Raw genomic sequence first — 26,486 nt, 5'->3', positions numbered from 1 at the left:
ATGCGAGTTCTTCCTTTCATACAAAAATTGATAATAACAAACAACTCGGAGGGTCCGTTTTCTAGCTTCCGAAATTCATATTTGCCTAACCACAAGTCGGACCATGCGATTTATTAAGCAAAATTTTAAAATCAAACAACTCGCATGGTCCGATTTGTATACTCTGAATTTTTTCAAATTTTTTAACACAAATCGGACCCTCCGATTTGTGTACTCTGAATTTTTTTAACTTTTTAAACAGAAATCGGAGGGTCCGATTGTATACTCCACAATTTTAAAAAACACCAAAAATTGCCATGTTAAAGTATATCACTCATTTTATTTCCATATCAAAATTTTTTACCCTTTATCTAGATCTGGTAAGATTAAAATTTTAGCATAAATAGTTAGATTCATTTAAAAATTTAAAAGTTCACCGATTTATAATTTAGTAAAAATATATTGAAAAAGGACAAAAAAAAATAGATAAAATAATAATATTCAAAGTATTTAACTACTATCACGGTGACATCGTGAACAATTACATTGAAGGGTGATAATTAATAATGTGCTTCAAGTAATGAGAAGTCAAAAGTGTTTTTTTAAAAAGAATAATTTGAGAGAAAAAAAGAAATTTGGTTATTAATATTTTAAAAATTAAATATTCATCCATTTTAAATAATAATTTTATTATGATTAAAATATTAACTCTAATTAAATTGAAGTAACTCAAGTTATAAGTATAATTAGTTATCAGATTAAAATAATATCTAATTAATTAGAAGTTGATACATTATAGAAAATAAATTACATATTATTTTAAAGAAGATCGGGTAGAATTTATCCGTATATATATATATATATATATTTTGTGTGGATGAACTTCTGAGGTATAACTCGTTTTTTGCGCTATTGTTATTCGCCTTTTCTTTAATGGGGTGAGAATAACTCGGATATCGAAGAACATAGTAAGTGGGTACTTACAAAAGACACTCCGACGCTTAAGTTAGTAAGTGTTTAAGAGGTATAAGAATTCTACGATTATAGAATGTTAAATATGAAATAAAACTTATCATGTGTGTGTCTTGAGATATAGAAATTGGTGCCTTTTATAGACATGGAGTTGATAAATAGAGTTGATATTATGATCGTTGGTCATTAAGTCAGAATAATGGTTATTGAGATCGTCCGTTACAAACTTAGAATGAAGGCAAATAAAGTCGAGTTATGATTTATAATGCACAATAAAGACCAAGCTATAAGGTGACGAATCAAAGCTCCCAAGTTTTGTCCGCCGATCATATGATCAAAGCTAAGCTTAGAAAATTAAATGAGTTATAACTCGGTAAAAAGTTAGGTGAATGAATAATGATATGGTGAGCCCCAAGCTTAGTCGGGTTATTATGTCGGCATTTATTCAAAAAATAATTGAGTAGTAAGAGTTATTCAATCAAAATAGTTGTGTGGGGATACTTTTCCACTTAAGAACAATTTTTCATGACATACATATAACATTTGATTGTATGTGAACTGAAAAGTTCAAAAATAGATATCTATTGACGGAATTGATTGTATGGTCCAAGGATATAATGGTTAATTGTCTTGAAAATTTTTTCGGCTCACAACAACTTATTGATGACTTTCTCGCTCAAAACAATTAGTTATTGAATATTTATAATTTATAGTGAAAGTCATATGACATGAATAAGATAAATTGAGAAAATGAATATGTATAAAGTCACAACATAGATTGAATAATATATATTGTAAAAGTAAAAGAGTTCAAAGTAGAAAAATATACCTTAAAAATTGATAATGGTAGAAAAAAAGACGATATACATAAATGTCATACATGTCAAATGTGAATTATTTAATTTTATTTGTTAATATTTAAACTTTATTTCATAGAATTTGCATTAACTTGTTAATTGAATGATATAATAAATTTTATTTAGCTATGAAGTATATTTTTTGTGCAAAAATAGCAAATTTGCATGTTTATAATTATTTTTTATTTAATTTTCTGCATTAGACAAATAATAACATAAAATTTAATAGCATAAAGTATAGAACATATATTGAGAGGTGAATATAACTAATAAATTAGTAAATATTAGTTACACAAAATATAAATGTAAAAGTATGTGTGAATAAAATATATAATTTTACTTATGTAAGTAGAGAACTTTGAAAAAGTTAGCGAAATTGATAGGCGAGTTTGTACTCAAATTGGTTGAAAATCGAGTTTGTTCTCGGATTGGTCCATTGATCGATTATGAAATGTGAAATATTATGATACGTAAAAGGGAAGCAATTTGAATATATAAAGTACATACTTTATAAAAAGTTACGATAGATTGAAATTTGATAAGAGGTATTAAATAAAATCTTAAACAAGATTGTTGAAATTGGTTCAAAAATTTGAATGTAATTTAAGTTTTATGAACCTGAGGGGAGTTAAAATTATTTTACTCGTCCCATAGACGGCGCCAATTGTTCTTGTGTGGATGAACTTCTGAGGTATAGCTCGTCTCTTGCGCTGCTGTCATACGCTTTTTTTTTAATGGAGTGAGAATAACTCGGACGTCAAAGAACACAGTAGGTGGGTAGGTGGGTACCTGCAAAAGACACTCCGACGCTTAAGTCAATAAGTGTTTAAAAGATATAAAAATTCTATGATTATAGAATGTTAAACATGAAATAAAACTTATCATGTGTGTGTGTGTTTTGAGATATAGAAATTGGCACTTTTTATAGACATGGAGTTGATGAATAGAATTGATGTTATAACCATTCGTCATTAAGTCAAAATAATGGTTATTAAGATCGTCCGTTACAAATTTAGAATGAAGGCAAATAAAGTCGAATTATGATTCATAATGTCCAATAAAAATCGAATTATAAGGTGACGGATCAGTTATAATGTATTAAACTGAATAGTATAACATGATATCACTACTACATATAAGTATGCTACCGACAACTAATCAGGACCGAAAAATTTATCATTGGCCAAATCAAAATCGTCAATAATATCTAGACTGAATATGATTATTTTTTTGATGTGCCAATTTTTTTCACAAGAAACTATATTTAGGCTTTGTAGTTCAGTGTATGGGAGTCTTCAATTTAAAAAAAGAAATATGCTTTGGGATTATTTGTGTTTTATTAATTTAGGCCATAATGGACCATGGCTGTCCGTTGGTGATTTTAATGAGATTGTGGTGCCAGACGAGAGTACGAGTGCTTATTTTTTTTCTCACAGAACTAGTCTATTAGCTACTACTCTAGATGATTGTGAACTCTTTGATCTTAAAGTAACTGGTAGGAGATATACTTGGTATATAACAGTTCAGGTTGGCAGAGACTTTGCTAAAAAATTGGATAGAGCACTAGTTAATGAGGTGTGGATGACAATGTTTCTTGAGGGTTATTCTGAAATTGTTAGCAGGATTCATTATGATCATTGCCCTATTTTAGTTCATTGTCATGGTGGCCCCAGAGTGAAAGGTTCTCGTCCTTTTAGGTTTCAGGTTGCATGGACAACACACCCTTCTTATAAACATGTTATTAATAAGGCTTGGAATCAAGGGTTTATAGGCGTTACTAAAAGGCATAAGATGGTTCAAAAGGTTTCTTTGGATTTTAACTCAAAAGTTTTAGGAAATATTTTTGGGCGAAAAGGTAAGCTGGAATATCAGATTGATCAGATTTAATGACATTTAGGGATTACCGATGTGTTGTCTCTGAGAATTAAAGAAGCTGAACTTTTATTGCAAGAGAAACTTTTTTGGTACCAGAAATCTAGAGAGCAATGGGTCAAGTATGGGGATAGAAACACTAAATTCTTTCATCTTTAGATTTTGGTGCGTAAAAACCATAATAAAGTACATTGATTATATGTTAGAGATGAGTCTTGGTCTACTGATCCAGATATTCTCCAAGAAGAAGCCCTCTCTTTTTAACAAGAATCTCTTTGGTACAACGAAAGAGGTTGAGGTTTATTGTTTAGGAGATGTTCCGATGCCCACTCTAAGCACCGAGGCTTATGCTAAGTTAATTGACCCTGTCTCTTCTGCGGAAGTCAAGTCAGTAGTATTCAGTATGAGTCATTTTAAGGCTTTGGTCCAGATGACTTTCAAGCTTATTTTTTTAAAAGAATATTGGAAGATAGTAGGCACTGAGATTTTAAATATTATTCGGAGCACTTTTTGCGAGAGTACTTAAATCCTAGCATCATGAAAACTCTGATTGTACTTCTTCCTAAAATTAATAACCCTACCTTTATGAAGGATTTCATGCCTATTAACTTGTGTTTATAAAATTATCACCAAGGTATTGACTAATCGTCTTCGGCTCTTTCTTCCATATATTGTTAGTCCTTTATAAGAAGGTTTTATTCCAGGTCGTGGTGCTCCTGATAATATTATTGTGGTCCAAGAAATTCTGAATTTTATGAAGCACACAAAATTTAAGAAAGGTACTCTTTGTAAACCCCGTAAAATTAATAAATAATTAACCAACAAATTAATTTTAATAAAGGAGATTAGAAATACAAATTTTATAGTAAAATAAGATAGTGCTAATTAAAACGAGAATTTTGACACTAATTTTAAAGAATTTGGCCTAAAATTGGGCCAAACAGGCTATATCGGACAAACCGGACCCAAAATGAGCCCAAAGGCCCAATCCAACCCAGCCACTTAATTAAACTCAGCTTCCCTTGTTCCCTTTCATTCTCAGCCACGCTGGAAATAATTTGGAAAGGGGGGAGGAGAACGTGTTACAAGTCTAAACCCTTGTCCTCAATTCAATTTGCTCTAAATTTCTACTCCGAGTTCCGATTGCCGCACCGTTTGCACCCACGCGACTACTGCGTCGAGCTCTATGAATCTATCAAAATAATTTCATAGTTAAGCCACTCTATCACTCTTAGCCTCTCCTTTCTCTAATTTTTTGAAATTATGTAAGTGGTATTGAGCTTTTGCCTCTTTGATGTATTAGGATCCGATTAGTTTGAGGAAAATATTCACTCTTGCTTATACGATGCTTGGGTAAGGTGAGGATACTAGAATTCTAGCTAATTTTTTGAATTGGTGTATTGGATATTGAATTTGGGTATATGTGTGTGATATATGTGAATTTAGGTGTATATATGTATATGTTGGAGCTTGAACTGTGAGCTTTGGAACTTGGAGGAGGTTGGGTGCTTGTGCTTTGGTGATTTTGGACTTTTTGGGGCTGTACTTGGTGTCTTGGTGGGTTGTCTCAGAAAATACGTGAAAATCGGCCAATGTATGATTTAGATTTTGCATATTTAATATATAATGTTCTGTGAAACCTTAGGGTAGAGGACCATAGGATAGGTTGGAATGATTAAGCATGTTGAGTGTTAGTGTTTGTGATAATGGTTGAAGACATGGATTGAGTATGTATTGGTGATTATGATTATGTTGGAATTAGAAAGCTAAAGTGGTATTTGAATAATGATTGGTTTGTTGATAAGGTTGTTTGTGCATAATTAGTGGATTGCTCATAGTCTTATTATTTAAAGTAAGAATTTAGGTACAAAATTATGTAATGTTGATGTATGATGGATGATAGCAGGATGCAAAATTATGTTTCTGTGATATTGCATATTTTAGGACTAATTTTTAAGTGTGGAATGGTTGATATTTGAATGGTGAATCAATGAAATAGAGGGTGGAAGGTTTTTGTGAAAATTGGTTTTCGAACGAACTTTGGCGAGCCATAACTTGGCTTCCGGACCCCTGAATGATTTCAAACTTATTTTATATAAAAATTAGGTTCGTGAAGTTTACACCGTTCGAAGAATGGAAGGAAAATGATTTAAAACGAAAACGTTATGCGCGTCAAAAGTTTGGATTTGAAATTTGAAATTCTGCAGCTTTTTCAGACTTAGTAAAATTTTTGGAAAAACGTACGCCCACGCGTACGCGTGACCTGAGATTTGTGTACGCGACCACCTGCTCGCGACACGTCCACCCTTTCGGGTTGGGATTCACGCATACGCGAGTAGGGAGCTTGTGTATGCAAGCATGGATTTTCGCAGCCCACGCGTATGCGTGACCCCTGTTTTAGCAAATCTGGATTTTGTGTTGTTAAGTCGAATTTTAAACTTCTAAACCTATATTCTCATCCTTTTAGCATTATATCATAGTAATAGCTCTAGTGATGAGTTGAAGCTAGGAAATGGAGGTAACTTAAGAGTGAAGTAAGACTTTCAAATGATAAATTATGTACAAAAATGCAAAGACATTAGATGTATAGGTGAGACCAGGCTATAATGAATAAATGTAAAGGAATAATGATTACGAATTTTGAGAATAGATGGACATAACAATGATATTGATGAGTTTTGTGGGATGTGAGGAAGGTGGTAGGGCACTAATCCTCCGACATATTCCCTCACATTCTTTCTCTCTCTGTCTGCAAGGTGGTAGGGCACTAATCCCCGACCGGTTTGGCACAGCCTCACTAGGGGAAGGTGGTAGGGCACTAATTCTCCGATTTATTTTACCCTACTGTATGCCTCCGGGAGAAGGTGGTAGGGCACTAATCCTCGATCTTGTGCCTCTTGGAGATGCGCAGTCGAGAGACAGTATCCGGGTTAGCTACCGAGTATGTCGGGTTCTGGCAGCTAACTGACGAGTGAGCTCACGGCCAGTAGAAAAGGCATACATCATGTGCATATTGTTTGCTTTGTTGGCTATGCATTAATTGGGAATGCCTAGTTGATTATACTATGTTAATTGTGATATTTGCTATTTGCACTACTAGTCTCTTACCTGTGCTTGCAATTGTCTGTTTGTCTGTCTTTGCAAACTCACCGGTGATGGAGGAACGGAGGAAAGGTAGAAAGACTTAGTGTTAAGGTCAAGTTTAAACTAGGCTTAGATATCCTTAGAAGACCACCTGTTTTATGGTTTCTGTTTAGTAATTTAAGCTTTGTAATCTGAGTGTTGGCATTCTAGGATTGCCTCTGGCATTCCCAGGACCTTATATCTTATGTGTGTGGCACCTATACCATGCTGAGAACCTTCGGTTCTCACCCTATACTATGTTGTTATTTTTCAAATGCAGGTCGAGCGGTACCTCGCTAGGCGTCTGGAGTTCTGCTACGAAGTGGTTCATTTTGAGGCTCTACTTTTGTTATTTTGATATATATATATATATATATATATTAGACTCTCCTTATATGTATATGAATACTTTATCTTTGGTACCTCTTAGAGGTTTTATGGAGAACTAGGGCTTTTAAACATGTTCTTTTGGGCTTTTATTATGTATATACTGTATGTAAATATTCTCCGGCCAGCCTTAACTTCGCAGGCTGAGTTAGGAGCGGCCAGCCTTAACTTCGCAGGCTGAGTTAGGAGCTTGTTATATCATTTTCTTGTCTCTCTACTTCTACTTTCTATTTAGTTATGCTTTTAAACCATAGATTTCTTTACACGCAAGTAATCCTGTTTTCTGGGCGTTGCGCTTTTTATTTTACGCTTTTTAACTTATCCGTTTTTCAAGGCTCTTCGTATACTATATCATTTTCAATATTATTATATATACTTTATTTTAGAGGTCGTAATATCACACCATATCTACTTTATGGTTTAAGCATAAAGTTTTGTGTGGTTGGGTGTTATACTCTTGCTTTTAAAATTGATCTTGAAAAAGCTTATGATAGGGTGGATTGGAGGTTTTTGGAGAATTCTCTCATTGCTTTTGGTTTTCCAATCATCACTGTTAATTTGATTATGAATTGTGTACGTGTATCATCTCTTTCTATTATCTAAAATGGGAATAAATTGGATAGTTTTGCTCCTAGAAGGGGGCTTAGACAAGGTGATCCAATGTCTCCTTTCTTATTTGTGCTTTGTATGGAAAGACTTGCTTGTTATATATCTCATAAGGTGGTCGAGGGTGTGTGGAAACCAGTTTGTCACTAGGGGTAGCCCAAAATTTTCTCATTTGATATTTGCAGATGATCTCTTACTTTTCTGTCAGACTATAAAGAGTCAAATCCAAATGGTCATGCATTCTCTTAACATTTTTTACAAGGTATTTGGCATGAAAGTAAATCTTAAAAAGTCTAAAACTTTTTGTTCTAAAAATGTGACTACTCGTAAAAGAGATATTTTTACTAGTGTTTCTTCAATACGTTTTACTTTGGACTTAGGAAGATATATTGGAGTTAACATTAATCATTCTCGTACCAGTAGGGCTTCTTTTCATTCGGTGATTGAAAAGGTGAGGGAAAGATTAGCTAATTGAAAAGGAAGGCTTCTAAATAAAGCAGGGAAATTTTGCCGGATCAATTATGTTGCAGCATCCATTCCTGTCTATCATATGCAGGTATCTTTTTTTCCAAATTGGGTTTGCGATAAATTGTCTTCTATGATGAGACAGTTCCTTTGGAATGGTCAAGTTGATGGCAGAGGTCTTTCTCTTGTTAGTTGAAGGACCGTGTTCACTCCAAAAAAATTTGGTGGCTTGGGTGTTAGAGATCCTGCGTGTGTTAATATATCTTTACTTGGTAAATTGGTTTGGCAATTTTTTCATTGTCAGGATAAGTCTTGGGTTGCTCTATTGAGGGAGAAGTATCTGAAAAATGAAAGAGTTTTAGATGGTCCGGTCCCTTGCAACACTTCTCATGTTTGGAAGAGTATCTCAAAGTCTTTTGTTACTCTTAAGGATACCTTCTCTTGGTGCATTGGGTCACTTGATCAATCTTTTTGGTGTGACAATTGGAGTATTAAGGGCCGAATTGTTCAAGATGTCCCTTTTGTACATATATCTGACTCTGATTTAACTATTAGAGACGTTTGAAAAGATGGTCAATGAAATCTCCATGATGTTTTCTCTAACATTCCAAAAGATGTCAAACAGTGTTTGAATGCTGGAGAGAGTTCGGGTTGGTCGTGGGGTGTAGCATCTTCTAGACTTTACTCAGTTAGGAGTGGATACAGTTGGCTAGTCAAAAGAAAGTTTGACTGGAATGAGCGTGATAATTGGTTGTGGGTATGGCGACTGCATATTCCTGAGAAGTACAAGTTCTTGATTTAGCTCAATCTTTATAATGCTATTCCTACGGCAGAGTTTCGTTTGGGTCGTGGCTTAGCTTTATCTAGCACTTGTCATCAGTGTCAGAATGGTTCTGAATCCATTCTTCATTGTCTTCGGGAGTGTCCTAGTGCCAAGGAGGTTTGGAACCTTTTAGACCTGTATTCAGATAACTCAGATTTACATGATTGGCTCTACAGAGGTGCAAAGAGTGGAGATGTTTTCTTTTCTTTTCGACCATTTGGTGGATTTGGAGAAGCAGGAATCATGACTTATTTAATACAGATGACTTCTGGAGTGCTAGTAAAGTGGTGAGTTTGATTCGTAGTTCAGTAAGAGAGTTCCACACTATTTTTGCTATGCATCAATCTTTGTCTCCTCCTTCGCTTTGTTTGCATTGGGTTCCACCTCCAGTTCATTCTGTTAAATTGAATTATGATGCTAGTTGTTTTGCTTCTTTTGGCTATGCTGGATTTAGTTGTATCATTCGCAATTCTGATGGATGTTGGTTGAAAGGTTGCACTGAGAAAGTCAAAGTGTGCAGTATTCTTTTTGCTGAATTGTAAGCGATTTGGAGAGGTTTACTTCTAGTTTGGAAAAGTAGATTTCGTAAGGTTATTTGTGAAACATACTGTTTAGAAGCTCTTTTCTTGGTAAACCAAAGAATGCTTGGTAAGGATATCTCGGAATGGGATTTGGCAAAGCATATACAGGAGGTTATGAATTGGAATTAGAGAGTCTCTATTCTTTTAATTCAGAGAAATGTAAATAGTGTTTCAGATTATATGGCTAAAGCAGCTGCTTCTGGCGCGGACATTCACTCGAATTGGAGTCAACCATGGAGTGAGCTTCAACATCTAATAGATTTAGATATGAACCTAGCCATTTAATTTGTTTTTGTTTCTATTTTTTTTTTCTTTCTTTTCTGTTTAGTCACAAAAAAAAAACTATATTTAGACTTAGTTTGGTAAAACTTTTACTTTTTAAAAGTAGCTTATAAAAGCTAGCTTTTTAAAAAGTTTAGCATTTATATTTGATAAATCAAATTAAAAATGACTTTTAATAAATACAAGTAGCAACAATTAAGTTTGGTAAAATAGTTTTTAAAATTTAAAAATATTATAAAAGACATAAATTTAAGCGTTAAATTTAAAAATTAGTTAATATACGAGGTTATATTAGACTTTTAAATTTTAAAAAGTACAAGCCAACTTTCAAAAGTTATACCTTAGTTGCTTTCAAAAGTATCACAATTGCAAGTACAAGCACATAGTATTTTTGATTTACCAAATACAAAATGAAGAGTTTGTGCTTTTAAAAAACACAAACAGCTTTTTAAAAAATTTTACTAAACCAAGCCTTAGTCGTTTTAAAAAAAAAAATGAAAGTAAGATCAACAAGTTGTCTAACACAAAATATTATACAAAGGAAGAAGATTTAATTTAATGTAAGTCCTAATATTGTATTATTTAATTATTTCAATAACATTTACAATTTTACATAGAGTGTGATAATAATAACAAAATCACTGAATGTGTGATGAATAATTAAACAAGTAATACAAAAACCAAGGCTATATATATCGCGCTTTAATTTGAGTACTATAATTGTGAGCTGAATGCCTTGAATTTTGAAAGGTCAAGCAAGACACCAACCACTGATCCAACAAGAGCAGCAAGTGTTACTAAGAGACAAAACATACTCAAACATTGTAAACCAATCCATTTCTCACTCCATTTTTGGATTTTCATTTGTTTGATGTACATCTCCACAGGGAAATAAACTGTTAAGGGCCAAAATCCTAATGCTCCAATCACTCCCATTATGTCATTAAAGAATGGAACCAACATTGATATAAAAGTTGTTACCACAACAAAAAATGATCTCCAAACTAGTCTCAATTTGTTTAGTTTGAAAGAGGGTAAAAATGGTATTTCCACCTTGTGTTCAATTTCAAGACTTGGCCATCTCTTAGATGCATGTTCTTCAACAAATGCAAAGAGGGGTTGGGAATAAACTTGGTATGCTCCCACAAGGTGAATGACTAGTGCTAAATTTGCAATGTCAATAAGCCAAATTGGATTATCAAATGCTGTAAGTAAATTTCCTGGTGCTGAGTTTCCAAATGCACCATAACCTATGCATCCACATAAGACATAGAATGTTGTTGTTGTTGCAATGCTTATCCTTGTAGCAAACATCATTGTTTTTAGTTCAAAAGGAGACTTTATGGTATCCTGTTTAGTCAGAGAAATATCATTATTGTATACTAATCAATTTATATAATAATAGCCAAAAGATATATTAAAATTTGTATTATTAATTTCGTTAGATCCCTCGAAATTATTGTTTAAAAAAATTAGTATAATTAGATATTTTTTAAATATTTTTTTATTCGATTTTTAGAGGAGAAAGAAAATAAAAAATAAGTAATTTTTTGAATTTTTCGAACAATTAGTATATAAAAATAGATATTTAAATTAATTAAATAATAACAAATTTTTAAAAAGATTGATTAAAAACTAAATTTTAAAGAATAGGTAGTATTTTTTTTAGAAAAATACTAATTTTATTTTCAAGTTGGGTTTTTAAAAAGTCCAGCGGATAAGGGTTTAAAAAGTCAACAGAAACAATAAATTTAGATAAAAAATAATAGTTCGATAAGACAATAAAATCAATATTTAATTTTGTTGTATATAACTATATATTAGATTTTCATTTGTTACCATTTATTTCTAACGCTTAAATTGATAAGTAGAGACACAAGAGATATCTAAAACTATTGCTCTTTTTTTTTTTTTTCTTGAGGTAAGAAAAATACTTCAACCAGGGACGGATCCAGAAAGTTTAGTATGGAGGGGCCGAATTTTAGATAATTTTTTTTTCATTTCATAAAAATAATTAACATATAGTTATTAGAGTTAGTTTTTTAAAAAAATTATCAATATATATATATATATAAATTTTTTCACAATTTTATTTTTAATACGATAGTTACATAAAAAAATATAACAATATTAATAGTACATTATAAAATTATAAAGTACTAATAATTTATAGCGTGTTTAGTTGAAAATGATCACATATCTTATTAATTAAAATTAATTCTTTCAAAAAATTTTAAAAAATTAAAAATAAATGATAAATTATTAATTATTTGAAAGACACAATACCTTTATAGAATACAAGATATAAGATGTTTATATAAAAGTTTTTTTTTCAACAACGTAAATTTAGAAGAAAAATAAGTATTTTCTATAAAAAAAGAATATCTAAAGTACATAATATGATTACCAAAATATAACTACATAAGTTATTATTAATATAATAATATAAATTTTAAATATGTTAATATAAAATAAATAAATAATTTTTTTAAAAATAAATATAGAGATTATTATATAAAAACTAATTTGAAAGTTACAAAGACTTGAGGGTATGATATTAAATTAGTTAAGTGAAAAATATTAGTGAATTAAACAATTAAGACATAATTTTTTTTTTTTACCAAAGATAGGAGACTCGAACCCGCAACATCTTAATTGAGTATGGAGAGACTATGTCATTTGAGTTATTACTCATTGACAATTAAGACATAAATTTATCACATAATAAAAAATAATACATATAAAAATTCTAAATTATATAATATTTTTTATTTTTTAAATACATATCTCATATATAAATATAATTTCTAAAAATTTTGGGGGGCCGAGGCCACTACTCGCCCCCCTTTAGGTCCGTCCCTGACTTCAACCATGTTTAACACAAAAATTAGTCATTAATTAATTATTATGTACAAATATATATTTAGTATTCATAAAAAAATTGATTATGCTGTAAAATAAAGTTTTGGCTATTCTGTTATGATAAATTTTATTATTGTTCTATTATGTCAGGTTTGATTATTTTAATAATTAAATATTTTATTAAAAATTATAAAATAATATATATAAATATATACAAATATATAGTAAATAATTAAAAATATTTTTGAAAATTCATAAATATTCCCTCTCGTTTCGAACATTCTTCCGAAATTATCCTTATTTTTGTAAACAAACACCACCTTAATATAATTTAGATGTAATTTCACGTAAATACATTAAATTTTAAGTTTATGAATTAGTAAAAAAAGACTTTTATTTGTCAATGAGTAATAGTTCAAATGGCATAGTCTCTCCATACTCAATTAAGAAGTTGTGCATTCGAGTCTCCTATCTTTGGTTTAAAAAAAAAAAAAAAAAACCTTTATTTGATTAAGAAATTAAAAATGATGTACCTGAATTTCAATGAGAATAAAAGAATATGAATATGCAAAGGCAATGTTTCCAAGAGCTAGAAATATCCCCCACACTTTATCAATCGGTAATTCTCCTTTAGCTCCTGCTAGGGTACCCATTACAGTACCATTTTCTGTTTCAAGAACCAACCATAAAAAAAATATTAGCCAATAATATAATTTTACTATACTCCGCTACATCTCAAAATGATAAGCCCTTTTTTTTATGCTATATTATTCATAAACTATATAAAAATTCCAATTTATGATTCCTGAAATTGAAAAAAAAAATAAAAATAAAATATTAATTTAATTTTTAAAATAATATATTTTTAATCTTTACTCATCAACCAACCATTAATATTTTACTAATATATCATGTTTAGCAATATATTAGTATATCACATGAATGAAACTTTTCTGAATCAAACCGTATTTTTTTTTTAAACACAAATTTCAGTTTAATTTATGTTTAAATAAAATTTTAGATATCATTGAGAGAGATAGAATGAGAGACAGCGAGCGAGCAAGGGTAGGAAACACTTGGGGGTAGAAGGTTAGGTCAGGTTAAAGATCCTCGTGTTTGGAACCGAGAAGAGTATCGACGTTTAGAGCACGATTCATACTCAATATTTGTGGATAATCTTCCAGAAGACATTTCTAAGAGGGAGCTGTTCGAACTGTTCAATTGGACTGGTCACATAAACGACATATACTTATCAAGAAAACAAAAACATGGTGGCTTATACATTTTTGCGTTCATACGGTATACCACGAAAGGAGGAGCCTTGAAAGCTATAGCAGACATGAATCGTCTGCGGTTGAGAGGGAAGGTAGTATTCGTGGGGGAAGCTAAATATCGGAGAACGTCTACTGTGAAGGAAAGGAACAGTGTGCAACCACGAGGCCAGCAACCACCAGAAGAAGAAGAGAAGCAGAAAGATTCAGCGGCCGCTGCTACAATCCTAACTAAGGAGAAAACAATCAAAGAGCCGCACAAGAATGGGTGGACAAAAAAGGTGGAAGTGGGGGTGGCGACAGAAAACTTGGTCTGGTTGCAAAGAAGCCTAGTTGGGGGAACGACGAAAGCCATTGACTTTAGATCTTTAAAGGAATCGGTTGCGAAGAACTTTCCTCAAGTAATTCAAGTGCGAGAAATGGGAGCGTATAAAGCTCTGTTGACCTTCGACAGTTTGCTGAATGCGGAGGAGGCTTATACATTCAAAATGAATAGTCTGCTACAGTTGTTTCATAGGGTATGGAGATGGGATGAGTCGGAAAAGAGTGAAACTCGAAGAGTTTGGTTGGAATGTTTCGGGGTGCCGTTGCATGCGTGGTCCATGGATACTTTTAGTATAATAGGAAGCCTATGGGGTGAGGTGGTTGGATGCGATGAAGGAACGGAATCGTGCCAGTCCTTTAGTGTTGGCCGAATCCAAATTGACACGTGTGTGTTAGATGTGATCAATGAATGGGTCCATATCACGATTGACACCAGTGGCTTTGACGTGTTGGTAAAAGAAGTGGGACGTGAAATTTTTGGGATGAATTGTCAGGCAGGAATTATGGAAGGTGAAGCAGTCAGATGCGAGCAACAGAAGAACATATGTGCAAGGGATTGTGATGTCACAGTTAGGTGGCCGGAAAATTCAATAAAATCGACGAAGTATACAGATCAAGCTGCAGAAGTAATAATGGAGGGACTGCGTGAGAAGGTTGAAGATAAGGACAACGTGGTAATTTCAGAAATGATTTTAAACGAATGGAGTTATGAACATTTAAGTTCTGATCAAATGAAATTAGTACCGTTTGATCCTCATAACTCTGGCATTCATGGTTCAGCTGATTTAGTGGGATATGAAGGAAGTACTAAAGGGGATTCAGAAGCTACGGTTTCCTGGAACTATTGCTGCAATGCTATTGGGCTAGCTAAGGAATATACAAGGCCTGCTACCAAAAAAACCAACCATGGACCCACCAAAGAAATAAACACCAGCACTCCTTTGTTGGGCCACGAACTAAACTCTAATGTAATGATACAAGCTGGAGACACGGGAAATGCTATTGGGCCGGGTTGCATGGGAACGGGTCAGCCTGGGGCAGTCTGGCAGTGTGGAAAGGCGTTACTCCATGCAACAACCACGCGCGAGGTGCATCCGATTGTGGGAGGCATGGTCATGGGACTCAGGCAACGACCACGATCTGGAGTTGGAGGCTGCGAGGGGTCGACGGGAAGGGGAGGTCCGGTGTAGCGGAGAGAAGCCGGGACGGAAGGCGGCGGTAATGGTTCATTGGCGAGACCGAGGATCCCCGTAGAAGCCGAACCATGCGAATCTGCTGGGGACTCCGAAGTGGCTACTGATGATAGGCGAAGAAAGGTCGGGAGCAGAGGAGATCTGATAATGGAGGGAGGATGCAGTAAACTACAAGTGTTTGGGATGTCTGAACGGGCCCGAGAGTCCAAGGATAGAGATGACGGACAGAATAATGGACACTGTAATGATGTGTCTTATGAGAACAGTGACGAAGATCAACGTAATGGCTGTAAAGCACCTGAAATTGAAGTGACTTGCCACCAAATTTTACCAGAGATTCAGGAACGAAATGAACTTAGTGATGATAAGGATAGTGAGGAGGACAGAACGCTTGCGGAGGATAATGAAGTTAGTGATAATGAGAGTTCAAGATTGAAGGAGCAGCTGATAGAGAACAAAAGGGTTTGGGAATTGGCAAAAGAGTCAGGAGCCAAATTATATGATGAAGAAGAGGATATTATGGCAGGACTTCAACAACAGAATGAAGAAATTGCTCGGAAAAAAAGGCTGGCAAAACAGAAGGCAAAAGCTAGACGAAGCAGACCCAAAATACAAAAAAAGGTGTGCAGTATTTATTTAAAATGATTATTAGTTCTTGGAATGTTAGGGGGTTGAGGGGTGACGGGAAGCTGAGAATGGTGAAGGACCTGAAGAATAAATATAGATTAAACATGCTAGGTTTGGTAGAGACTAAAAGACCGTCGGTAACTAGATTTGATATTTCAAGAATATGGGGGGATAGTTGTGTTGGTTGGGAATATGTTGAGGCTACTGGGGCGTCTGGCGGGTTGTTGCTATTATGGGATGAGGGTTTTTTTTATGTTAGAAATTGCTATAAAAGTGAGAGATGGTTGTGTGTTGAAGGAATTCTGCCGCAGAATAATTTTAATTGTGCTTTTATATTGGTTTATGGTGCACACGCTAGAGATGAGAAGCTTGTTGTGTGGGAGGAGCTGAGTTACATAGTTGGTCTATGCCAGGTTCCCTGTTGTTTCATAGGAGACTTTAATGAGATTTTACATGTTGAAGAAAGGAGAGGTACCGATAGCTTATCCTTGTCGGCAGAGGATTTCAAGAACTGGGTACAAGACATGGGTTTAGTGGATTTGCCGATTACCGACCGTAAGTTCACCTGGTTCAGAGGACGTTCTTGTAGCCGTATTGACAGAGCCCTGGTGAGTTTGGAGTGGTTAGAAAAGCTCCCGGAGACTCGGTTACGAGGTGGTCCAAGGGGACTGTCAGACCATTGTCCTCTTATAGTGGAAGATAAGAGGTTGAGAGATGGCCCTAGACCGTTCAGAAGCCTTGACTCGTGGTTTACACATGAAGGGTTCTTAAGAATGGTAAAAGAGGAATGGAGAGGGCTACAACAGATGCAATTCACAGATAAGCTGAAGGCTTTGGCAGGTCCTTTGAGAAGATGGCATAAAGACACCTTTGGAGACATGAACAAACAAAATTTTGAAGCTGGAGGAAGAGATTAAGAAGATTGATGATATGGTGAGCGAAGGGGCCTATGATGAAACGGTGGAGGCAAGAAGGAAAGCGCTTGTGACATGCTGTTCGAAGTGGTATGTTAGAAAAGAACTACATTGGAAGCAGATGTCGCGCTCAAGACATGTCAGGGACATAGATAAAAACACAAGATACTTCCACAACATAGCTTCGGCGAGAAGGAGAAACAATAGGGTTGATGCATTGGTTATTAATGGAAGATTGATAAGGAATCAAGCTAGAATCAAGATTGCAATTAGGGACTTCTACAAGGACTTGTATCACCAGGAGAAGTCGCCGTTGGTGGGGTTTAGAGACAGTTTGGTGGAGAAGATTAGTGAGGCTGATGCTTTGGCTTTGGAGATACAACCGACATCTGAGGAGGTTAGAGAAGCAGTGTGGGATTGTGAATCATCAAAGGCTCCTGGTTGTGATGGCTATAACATGAATTTCATAAAGAAGTGTTAGGATGAAATTGGCTCTGAGTTCACGGGAGCGGTGTTGGGCTTTTTCCAGTCCTCCAGTTTACCGGCGGATACTAATCTCACTTGGGTTGCATTGGCTCTTAAGTTTACTGGAGCAAAGGAAATCAAAGACCTTAGGCCTATCAGTATGGTTGGATGTGTATACAAAGTCATTTCTAAGATGCTGGTTAGGAGAATGCGAACAATAATGCCACGGCTTGTAGGTGAGACACAGAGTGCTTTTGTTAAGGGCCAGAAAATCCATGACGGGGCTCTTATTGCTTGCGAAACTGTTCAGTGGCTTAAAATGAGAAAAAAGAAAGCAGTGATAATAAAGCTAGACTTCCAGAAAGCATATGATAGAGTCAAGTGGAGCTTCGTGGATCTTGTTCTACAGAAAATGGGGTTTGGAAGAAGGTGGAGGGGGTGGGTTATGGAGTGCGTCAGTACCTGCTCTATGTCAGTCTTGATAAACGGTTCGCCCTCTAAGCCGTTTAAGATGGAAAGGGGTCTACGACAAGGTGACCCGCTGTCTCCGTTTCTGTTTGTCCTTGTCGTTGATGTGTTACATAGGATGCTTGGGGAGGCGGTTAGAAACGGACGCATATCTCCACTACTGATAGGTAGAGATCAGGTTGAGCTGTCGCACCTTCAGTTTGCAGATGACACCATTCTGTTCTGTCCTCCGGAAGAAGAGACAGTTAAGAACTACAGGAGAATTCTTCGCTGTTTTGAACTGATGTCGGGGTTAAGCATCAACTTTGATAAATCTAGTTTGATTCCTATTAACTGTGATGCTCAGTGGGTACAACGTATGTGCTACGTCCTGGGGTGTAAGGAAGCCTCCCTTCCAGTAAAATACTTGGGGATCTCGCTAGGAGCTAATCCAAGGTTGGTGAAGACTTGGAAGCCAATTGTTGACAAAGTGGAGGAAAAACTCAGCATTTGGAAAGCCAAAGTTCTTAATAAGGCCGGTAAGTTGGTGCTCATTAAATCTGTACTAAATAGCCTCCCTGTATATTATTTGAGCCTGTATAAGATGCCAAAGGCTGTTGCGGAGAAGCTTATTTCCTTACAGAGAAGATTTCTATGGAGTAAGGAGGATGGTAGGAATGGTATGGCTCTGGTCAAGTGGGAGGTGGTGCAGGCGCCTAAAAAGCTTGGTGGATTGGGTGTGGGGGATGCCATGCTGCGAAACACAGCCCTTCTCTTTAAGTGGTGGTGGCGCTTTTCAAAGGAGGATTGTCCGCTATGGAAGAAAGTGGTTTGTGCTTGTAATAACCTGGACCCAAGTGTGCTGTTGTCCTCCCAGGTTTTACCTACCAAGGGGGGCCCTTGGAAGGATATCTGCCAGATACAGTTCAAGAATCAGCAAGTGAGACAAAAGATGATTACTGGGTTGGCTATGGAGGTGGGTGATGGAAGAGGGACTCGATTCTGGGAGGATGTTTGGTTGCGTGGTGGTGCTCTGAAAGATCAGTTCTCGAGACTTTTCTCGGTCTCAAACCAAAGAGGATCTGTTATAGGGGATTGCGGGTTCTGGGATGGGGCTGAGTGGATATGGAACTTCCAATGGAGGCGAGAGCTATTCCAATGGGAGTTGGATCTAGTAAACCAGCTGCATGATATATTAAGGCTGGTCAAATTGGATTATGGCAGTGAGGATAGAGTTGTATGGAAATTTGATAAACAAGGGGTCTTTTCTACTAACTCTTTTCTGCAGGTACTACAGGAGGACATCATGCCAGAGGATATAACAAGCTACAACTTTACAAAGACAATCTGGAAAGGTTTAGTTCCCCCAAGAGTTGAACTATTTGTCTGGTTCGTGTTGACTGGTAGGATCAATACGAAGGAGAGGCTGAGCCGGTTGGGAGTTATCCGCCACGAAGATGTTGCATGTGTGTTTTGTAACAAGAGTATTGAATATGGTCACCACTTGTTCCTTGGTTGTGATTTCTCTTGGCAGGTTTGGTGTGCGTGGTTATCATTTGTTGGGAGGCTATGGTCTTGCCCGGGGACGTTGAAGGAACATTTCATAAGTTGGACTGAGATATCAGCTAGCAAGGAGGACCGCAAGAGGTGGTTGATGGGTTTCTGTGCGATTACATGGAACATCTGGCTAGAAAGGAATCGAAGAATTTTTCAGAACAAAGGAAAAGGAGTTGATGAGATCATTCATATGTCTTTCATGAACTATAAGGAGTGGTTAGGTGTGGATCCTTTTTGTTGTTAATGGCAATGCCGAAGATGACAAGGGGATAAGCATTAGTGTTGTTAGGAGTTGCCTATATTGCTTTATGATGCTCTTTGGTTCTTTCTGTTATTTCGCTCCACTTGTTGTGTTGAGCTTCTCTCTTTCAAAAAAAAATTTATGTTTAAATATAATTTCGATTTAATTATAATATAAGTATGTGAAAAAATAGAGAAAAAAACTTGATGTAGGAAAAGACATATATAACCTGCAATTTTGATAATTCCAAGGATGAGACCAATTATGGAATATGTGAAGGACATGGCTGCAGCAAGTATTGAGAGCCATGAAATATTATGAAAATCAGGAAGTTGAGAAAAACCAAGTTGGATTATTCCAAACCCCATTAAATAAGGGTTGCCATAAATAACACATGGGTCTTTTCCTTCAGATGAGTATATGCAATGAATCTTTGTTATTGCCCTGCCAAATAAACCATGTTAAATTTCATTTAAAAAATAATGCAATAGGATAAAGTGTTGTAACTAATCCTATCAATTTCTTGATATTGAAGTAATTTTAGTAACATGATGACTATATATACAGTTGAAATTATTTTAAAACTAAGCTTACAATTTGTCTTAAGAGTAAAAAGCTTGACTTAATTAGTCCTCTCAAATCTCATATGTAACTCAATTTGGTGCGTCAAATTTTAATTGACTTATATTATATGATGGTCAAATTAATTCTGTGACTTAGTTTGGCTTCTTGATTTTAAATGACCCAAAAATCCAAAATAGTTATTAAAATCTGACTTTGTGATCCAAATTCGATCTTCAAAATTTGATGATATGTAATTCAATTTGACATTTTAATCCCTCATGTAATATGTTACACCATCACGAAATTTATGGAATGACAACGAAAAGTTCAAATTAAATTATATTGTCAAATTTGGATGACCAAATTAAACTGTGGAGTTAAATTTTTGTTTTGATAGGTTATTATGCTAATTAATAATTAAGAGACTGAATTGAATCACTCGAAAAATTTGAGAGACCAAATTAATTAATTCTTATTCCAATTATTTATTTCTCTAGTATTATCCAAGAGTTAAAATCAGTGAGAACTTGTGTTATTTAGTATTTATTAATTGTTGTAACAATTAATAAATATTAAATAATACAAGTTTTAGTCACCAAAAAAAATAATACAAGTTTTGACTTTTTTTTTCTCTTAGCATTATTAATATTTTTTATTGTAAATATGTAATAACAACCTATATTCGATGAAATGTTAGCTTAAGAAAGTTTTACAAATTAAATAGAAATTAAACTCATTTTTCAAATTAAAATTAAATCTAGTGAACTATGACTAATTAATTTGAGTTGACATAGTAAGAGGCAATATATAGTCGTAGCAGTCAATTTAAATTATTCCAAATCAAAATATTCAAATAATATCAACTCAAAGATAAAAAGTTAGAGTTAATAAGTGAACTCACATCATGCTAAGAGAGGCCCCAATTGTATATCCTATTGTAGTTCCATAAAGATTTGCATATTGTATTATTCCACAAAAATAAACATTTTTTCCTCCTGCAATGGTATGGCATATGCAACATTTATGTGACTGTAAAAGGAGTGACTTTAGAGTTTTAAAATTATTCACTCAATAGAATCTAAAGAGATGAAAAATATTTTTCACATAATCCACTCAAAACATATATAAATAATTTTGTCACCCAATAATCAACCCACAAAATAATAGTAATAGATGCTCAAAGGTTAAGGAGATAAAAAGAGAAATCTAAAAGAAACAAGAATGTTATTTAGAAAAAAAAATTGATTCCCAATCTTTTTCAATTAAAATTCACTTCAATCTATTTATTCTGATCTTATTTTAAAGATGCGTCCAATCAAAATAGTTGCAACATAGCTGACTTATCATATCATATTGTAAAATTTCACGTATCAATATCAATATATTAATAATGAGATAGTTTAAGGTTGTCAAACAAGATCAATATAAAATTCACTTAAGATGAATTTTTGTTGAGTTTATATTTTAGCTGTTTTTCTTAATAAAGTTTCGGATATTTTTATTTTTTAAAGTTTTAGATATTTTTTCTCTTATATTAATATTAATTGTATATTGGATTAGTTTAGATTCACTTTTGAAAAAAATATTTATTTATTTTATTTTTTTTGAAAAATTTTTTTAATAGACAAATTATTTCACACTTGGATAAATTTTTTAAAAAAAATTTTTAAGTGTTAAAAACATCTTTTACTTATATTTTTTTTAAAAACAAGGTATTGCTAGCTTTTAGAAAAAGTAAATAATTTATTTTTTTAAATAAAGGTACTTTTTTTAAAAGATGTATTCAAATAAGTTTTAAATTAAATAAAAGTATTTTATTAAAAAAAAATATTTTTTTTACTAAAAAAAGCCAATCCAAAACTAATGGGTTTTTTATTTATATAAATTAAATAATTATATTATTTGCCAATTTCCATTGTTTCCAATTTTTTTACCGAAATCCATTTTCAACTGTAAGTTTTCAGGTACTGAGATAGAGACTAAGAGACTGAGATTTAGTATCGTGTTTGTTAGTTTAGAGACTGGTACTAAAATTTCTGTCTCTGTCTCTAAAATTTCAGTATTTCAGTACCTCCAAAAAGTAGGGACACAAGGGACTGAAATTTTTAGAGATGGAGACAGAAACTTTAATAACATTTTATACCTAAAATACTTTCATTTCAATTAATTAATTCCAATTTTACCCTTTGTGCAAATTAAATTAGAATTTCATTCTTGTTTCAATTCCTGTCTCCCATTTTGCACCAAATAGAATACTGAGATTTATTTCAATTCTTGTTTCTTAGTCTCTATCTCTCAGTCTCAGTTTTTCCGTCTCTGTCTCTACACCAAACGCTACCTAAACGAATTAATTTTGCACGTATTTCGTTTACACTGTAAACGAAATATAGTAGATATCATGACACGCGTATATTTTATTTACAGTGTAAACGAAATACGTGTAAAATACACTATAAACGAAATACGAGTACTTGTAATTATAAACAATTTAATTTTTATAGGTATAAAAATATAATTTTTAAAATGATAAAATTGTATTAAAAATATAATTTTGACCAATTTAAAAAATAAAATTCGATATACATTTGTTAATTTATATCTTATCTATATTTTAAAATTTAAACTAATAATTTTCTCACGTTGTTATTCTAAACGTTTCAATTAGCATGGGAGATAAACGGTTTTAATGAGCGGTTTTAACTCAAGTCACGTAATTTAAAACTGCCCATTCAAACACGTAATTTAAATTTGTCCATTTAAATCGTAGCGATAAAATCATAATTTAAAATGGCCATCACATTATTTTCTAAAAACCATCTTATTTAAATTAGTACTCAAAAAAATAAAAACATAAAAAATTTTAAAATTTTGATTATATAATTTAAATTTAAAAATTTTAATACAATTTGAAGGATATAATTTGAACATTTTAAATAATAAAGAGTACATGAAAAATCTTATAAAATTTGTTTTATTAAATGGCCAGGTTTAAATTATGTCACTTCAATTAAAATCGCTCATTAGTTGAAACGTTCCCATTTGTAGAATAACAACTTAAAAAAGTTATTAGTTTAAATTTTAAAACATAGATGAGATATAAATTAATTAAGGTAGATCTAAAAGTAACAAACATATATCGAATTTTATTTTATAATCGGTTAAAATTGTATTTTAATACCGTTTTATTATTTTAAAAATGATATTTTTATACCTATAAAAATTAAATTTTTTTTATAACTATAGGTACTCGTATTTCGTTTACACGTATTTCGTTTACACTGTAAACGAGATATACATATCTCATGATATCTACTCTATTTCGTTTATACTGTAAACCAAATGCACTATATTTCGCTTAAAGTGTAAAACGAAATACGTGCAAAATTAATTCGATTACACTATAAACGAAATATGCTTAAAAAAAATTCCAAAAAAACACTGAAAATGATGGAAATTTGTAAATAATATAATTATTTAATTTATATAAATAAAAAATCCCCAATCTAACACATTATCTATACAATGTTTAGCTTTCAAGAATTTTTTTTATTATTAAATTACTTAACATAATACGTAACATTTACTTTTCAAATTTATTTTTGACATAAAAATTTTTCACATAAATATTTACCAAGAATGTTGCCAATGGCTTCCATGTAAGTGTAGCTCCTCTTGCCAGTAATAGGGTCTCCAGCACGATAACAATTTGCAAGAAAATATGAAGTATACAAAGTGACGAGACTAAAGAAGATCATAATAATAGGGCCAGCAATCCAGCCTAATTGTGCTATTGACCATGCTAATGATAAAACTCCAGATCCAATCACTGCTGTTATTATATGAGAACTTGTTGTCCATACAGTTCCTGCATAACAACATTCACATAATGGGGTGTGTGTATATATACAGAAAAATTGGAACATGGATTGATGGAATATGGATGTGTACCGGTTCGTTGTGGACGGCCGTCGTCGTCGCAGAGTTCTTTAGAGATGCCAAGGGTAGTGGAAGAAGTGTTTTTCAAGGATTCTACTTTTTCGATCATTGTTGGATGATGGTGTATAATTGACAAGAATATAAATTTCAAGTCTTTTGTATTGTTTTTGAGAAGACAATTCGGAACTTGTGCTGCACTCTTTACTTTGTCTGAAATATATTAGTATTTGTTAGGTGTTTAGACTTTTATAAAATAAAAATTTTTGATAACTTACAAATATTGAGAAAACAAGTTCACATATTTATTCATCGCTTTTGTTATTTAGCAACTATTATTGTTTAACAAATCCGCAAAGAATCTTGAATAATTATATAGCTAAATTCTACAAAAATCACAAAGTATAATAGCACGAACAATAATATAGTTGCGTACCAATTGCAGAGTTCTTGTTTCTTCCCAATTATTATTTGATGATATTTGTGTGGTTATAGAAATGCAGTAACAGATTGAAATGGCAATAAATTGTAGTTTGGACCCAAAGGTTGTGTTTGGAACAATTCAATACTCTTTAGGAATATATATGAATCCCTTTTAATTGATGAAGATTTCAGTCAGTGAAGGACGTCTTCAATCTTAGAGAAAGAAAGAAAAACAAACAGTTTTAAAGGAACATTAAGCGTTATTTGAAAAAATATGGTGATAATCTTTTGACCAAAGTAACACTTTGTTGTAATTTTATTTTTTTTCAGTGTAATTTTTTGTATTTAACTTGCTAGCTTTCCCTTGCTTTTAGGCTTACAGTAGTGGACTTGCTGATTTTACTCCCTTTCCCTTCTTTGTTCCGTTGAGCAGAATAAATTAGTGAAAATAAGTTTATCAACTTAGCTATATTTTTGGTTGGCCAAGTCAAGCATCTTAAAACTGTTTTTTTCTTTTTATAGTAAATTTTATGGTAGATAATGCAAGTTAAAACTGAATTATTAGGGTTTTATTTTTTTTCGATAATTGATAAGAGAGTATCTATTTCGATGAAAACTCAAATAACTACAAATGATATTATATGGTTTATTATATGGTTTAAAAAAAATCGATTTATTTTATACAAATGATTTATTTAAAAAAATCGGTTTGAGTAGATCAAATAACTACCTTTAAAATAATTTCAATTTTTTCTGCGTGTTATTCCTAAATTCCTAACAGATGAATTTGGTACGTTCTTCTTCTTCATTCTTATTGATCAATTTTTCTTTAAATTTATCTGAAAGTTTATTTATTTAATTTTTGTCAAATATATGTATACAAATTGTTTGAAAAAGTAAAATTTAGTATTCTGAAAAAGAAACAAAATTCACGTTTTTTTTATAGGAATGGCATAAATGGTATCATATGTCATTTTTTTTTTGTCTCTGTTTCTATCTTCTTGATGAGTTTTGTTTTGTTTTTCATAACTTACATTTTCAATTGCTTTCAAATTAAGCTGTAAACAGATTTTAAATTAAGCTATAAAATATGTTCAATTACAAATTTACCGTTAAATTAAATTTTATGGTAATCAATCAATTAACTTTTATTTTACTAATAAACTATTTTCATGTAAATTATTGTTGATTTTTCAATATTATTCTATAAATAAATTATTTCTTTAAGATAATAAGACGATAATTTACTTGTCTAGAAATTATGATTTCACTGTCATGCACGTTTTTGTGTTTTTACTTACCAACTAGAATTTATTTTTTAATGAAACTAGAATTTATTTTCAATAAAACAAAATTATCTAATCAAAATATTAATTTGGTCTCCTTAAATAATTGAACATAATATTTTCGTCCCTGACCTTTTTTTTTTCGCGGACATTTTCGTTCTCAAGGAATGGAAAATACATTCAAGTCCCTCATCCCCGAAAAACGTGGACATTTCAATCCTTCCGTCGAATTCAGGCGTTTGGACGGGACGGAAAAGTCTGACCTGGCAGAGGTGGCGCTGACTTGGCCGTTACGGAGGCCACGTGGCAGGGAGCATTTCAAAACAGGACATATAAGTCCCTGGAGACAAAAACGACGCCGTTTTTGTAACCTCTCCCAATCTTTCAAATTTCTCTGCCCTTTTCTTCTTCCTTCTTCCTTTTTCCCTTCCA

At 33.0% G+C, this 26,486-nt stretch overlaps 1 protein-coding gene across 1 annotated transcript; it reads right to left on the bottom strand.

Annotated features, from left to right (window-relative positions):
• Positions 1-10,478: 10,478 nt before the first annotated feature.
• LOC112773226 (amino acid permease 4-like) lies at positions 10,479-24,241 on the bottom strand. The gene is made up of 5 exons (XM_025818298.2): positions 24,044-24,241; positions 21,314-21,407; positions 20,078-20,292; positions 13,343-13,476; positions 10,479-11,297 (listed from the first exon to the last, which is right to left on the bottom strand). The coding sequence occupies exons 1-5, from the start codon at positions 24,165-24,167 to the stop codon at positions 10,662-10,664; spliced, it is 1,203 nt and encodes a 400-aa protein (XP_025674083.2). The 5' UTR covers positions 24,168-24,241; the 3' UTR covers positions 10,479-10,661.
• Positions 24,242-26,486: the final 2,245 nt, after the last annotated feature.

This window comes from Arachis hypogaea, chromosome 18, assembly GCF_003086295.3.
Source record: "Arachis hypogaea cultivar Tifrunner chromosome 18, arahy.Tifrunner.gnm2.J5K5, whole genome shotgun sequence".
Classification (NCBI taxonomy): Eukaryota; Viridiplantae; Streptophyta; class Magnoliopsida; order Fabales; family Fabaceae; genus Arachis; species Arachis hypogaea.
The sequence above is the reverse complement of the archived record's forward strand: the minus strand, read 5'-3'. Positions and strand labels throughout refer to the sequence as shown.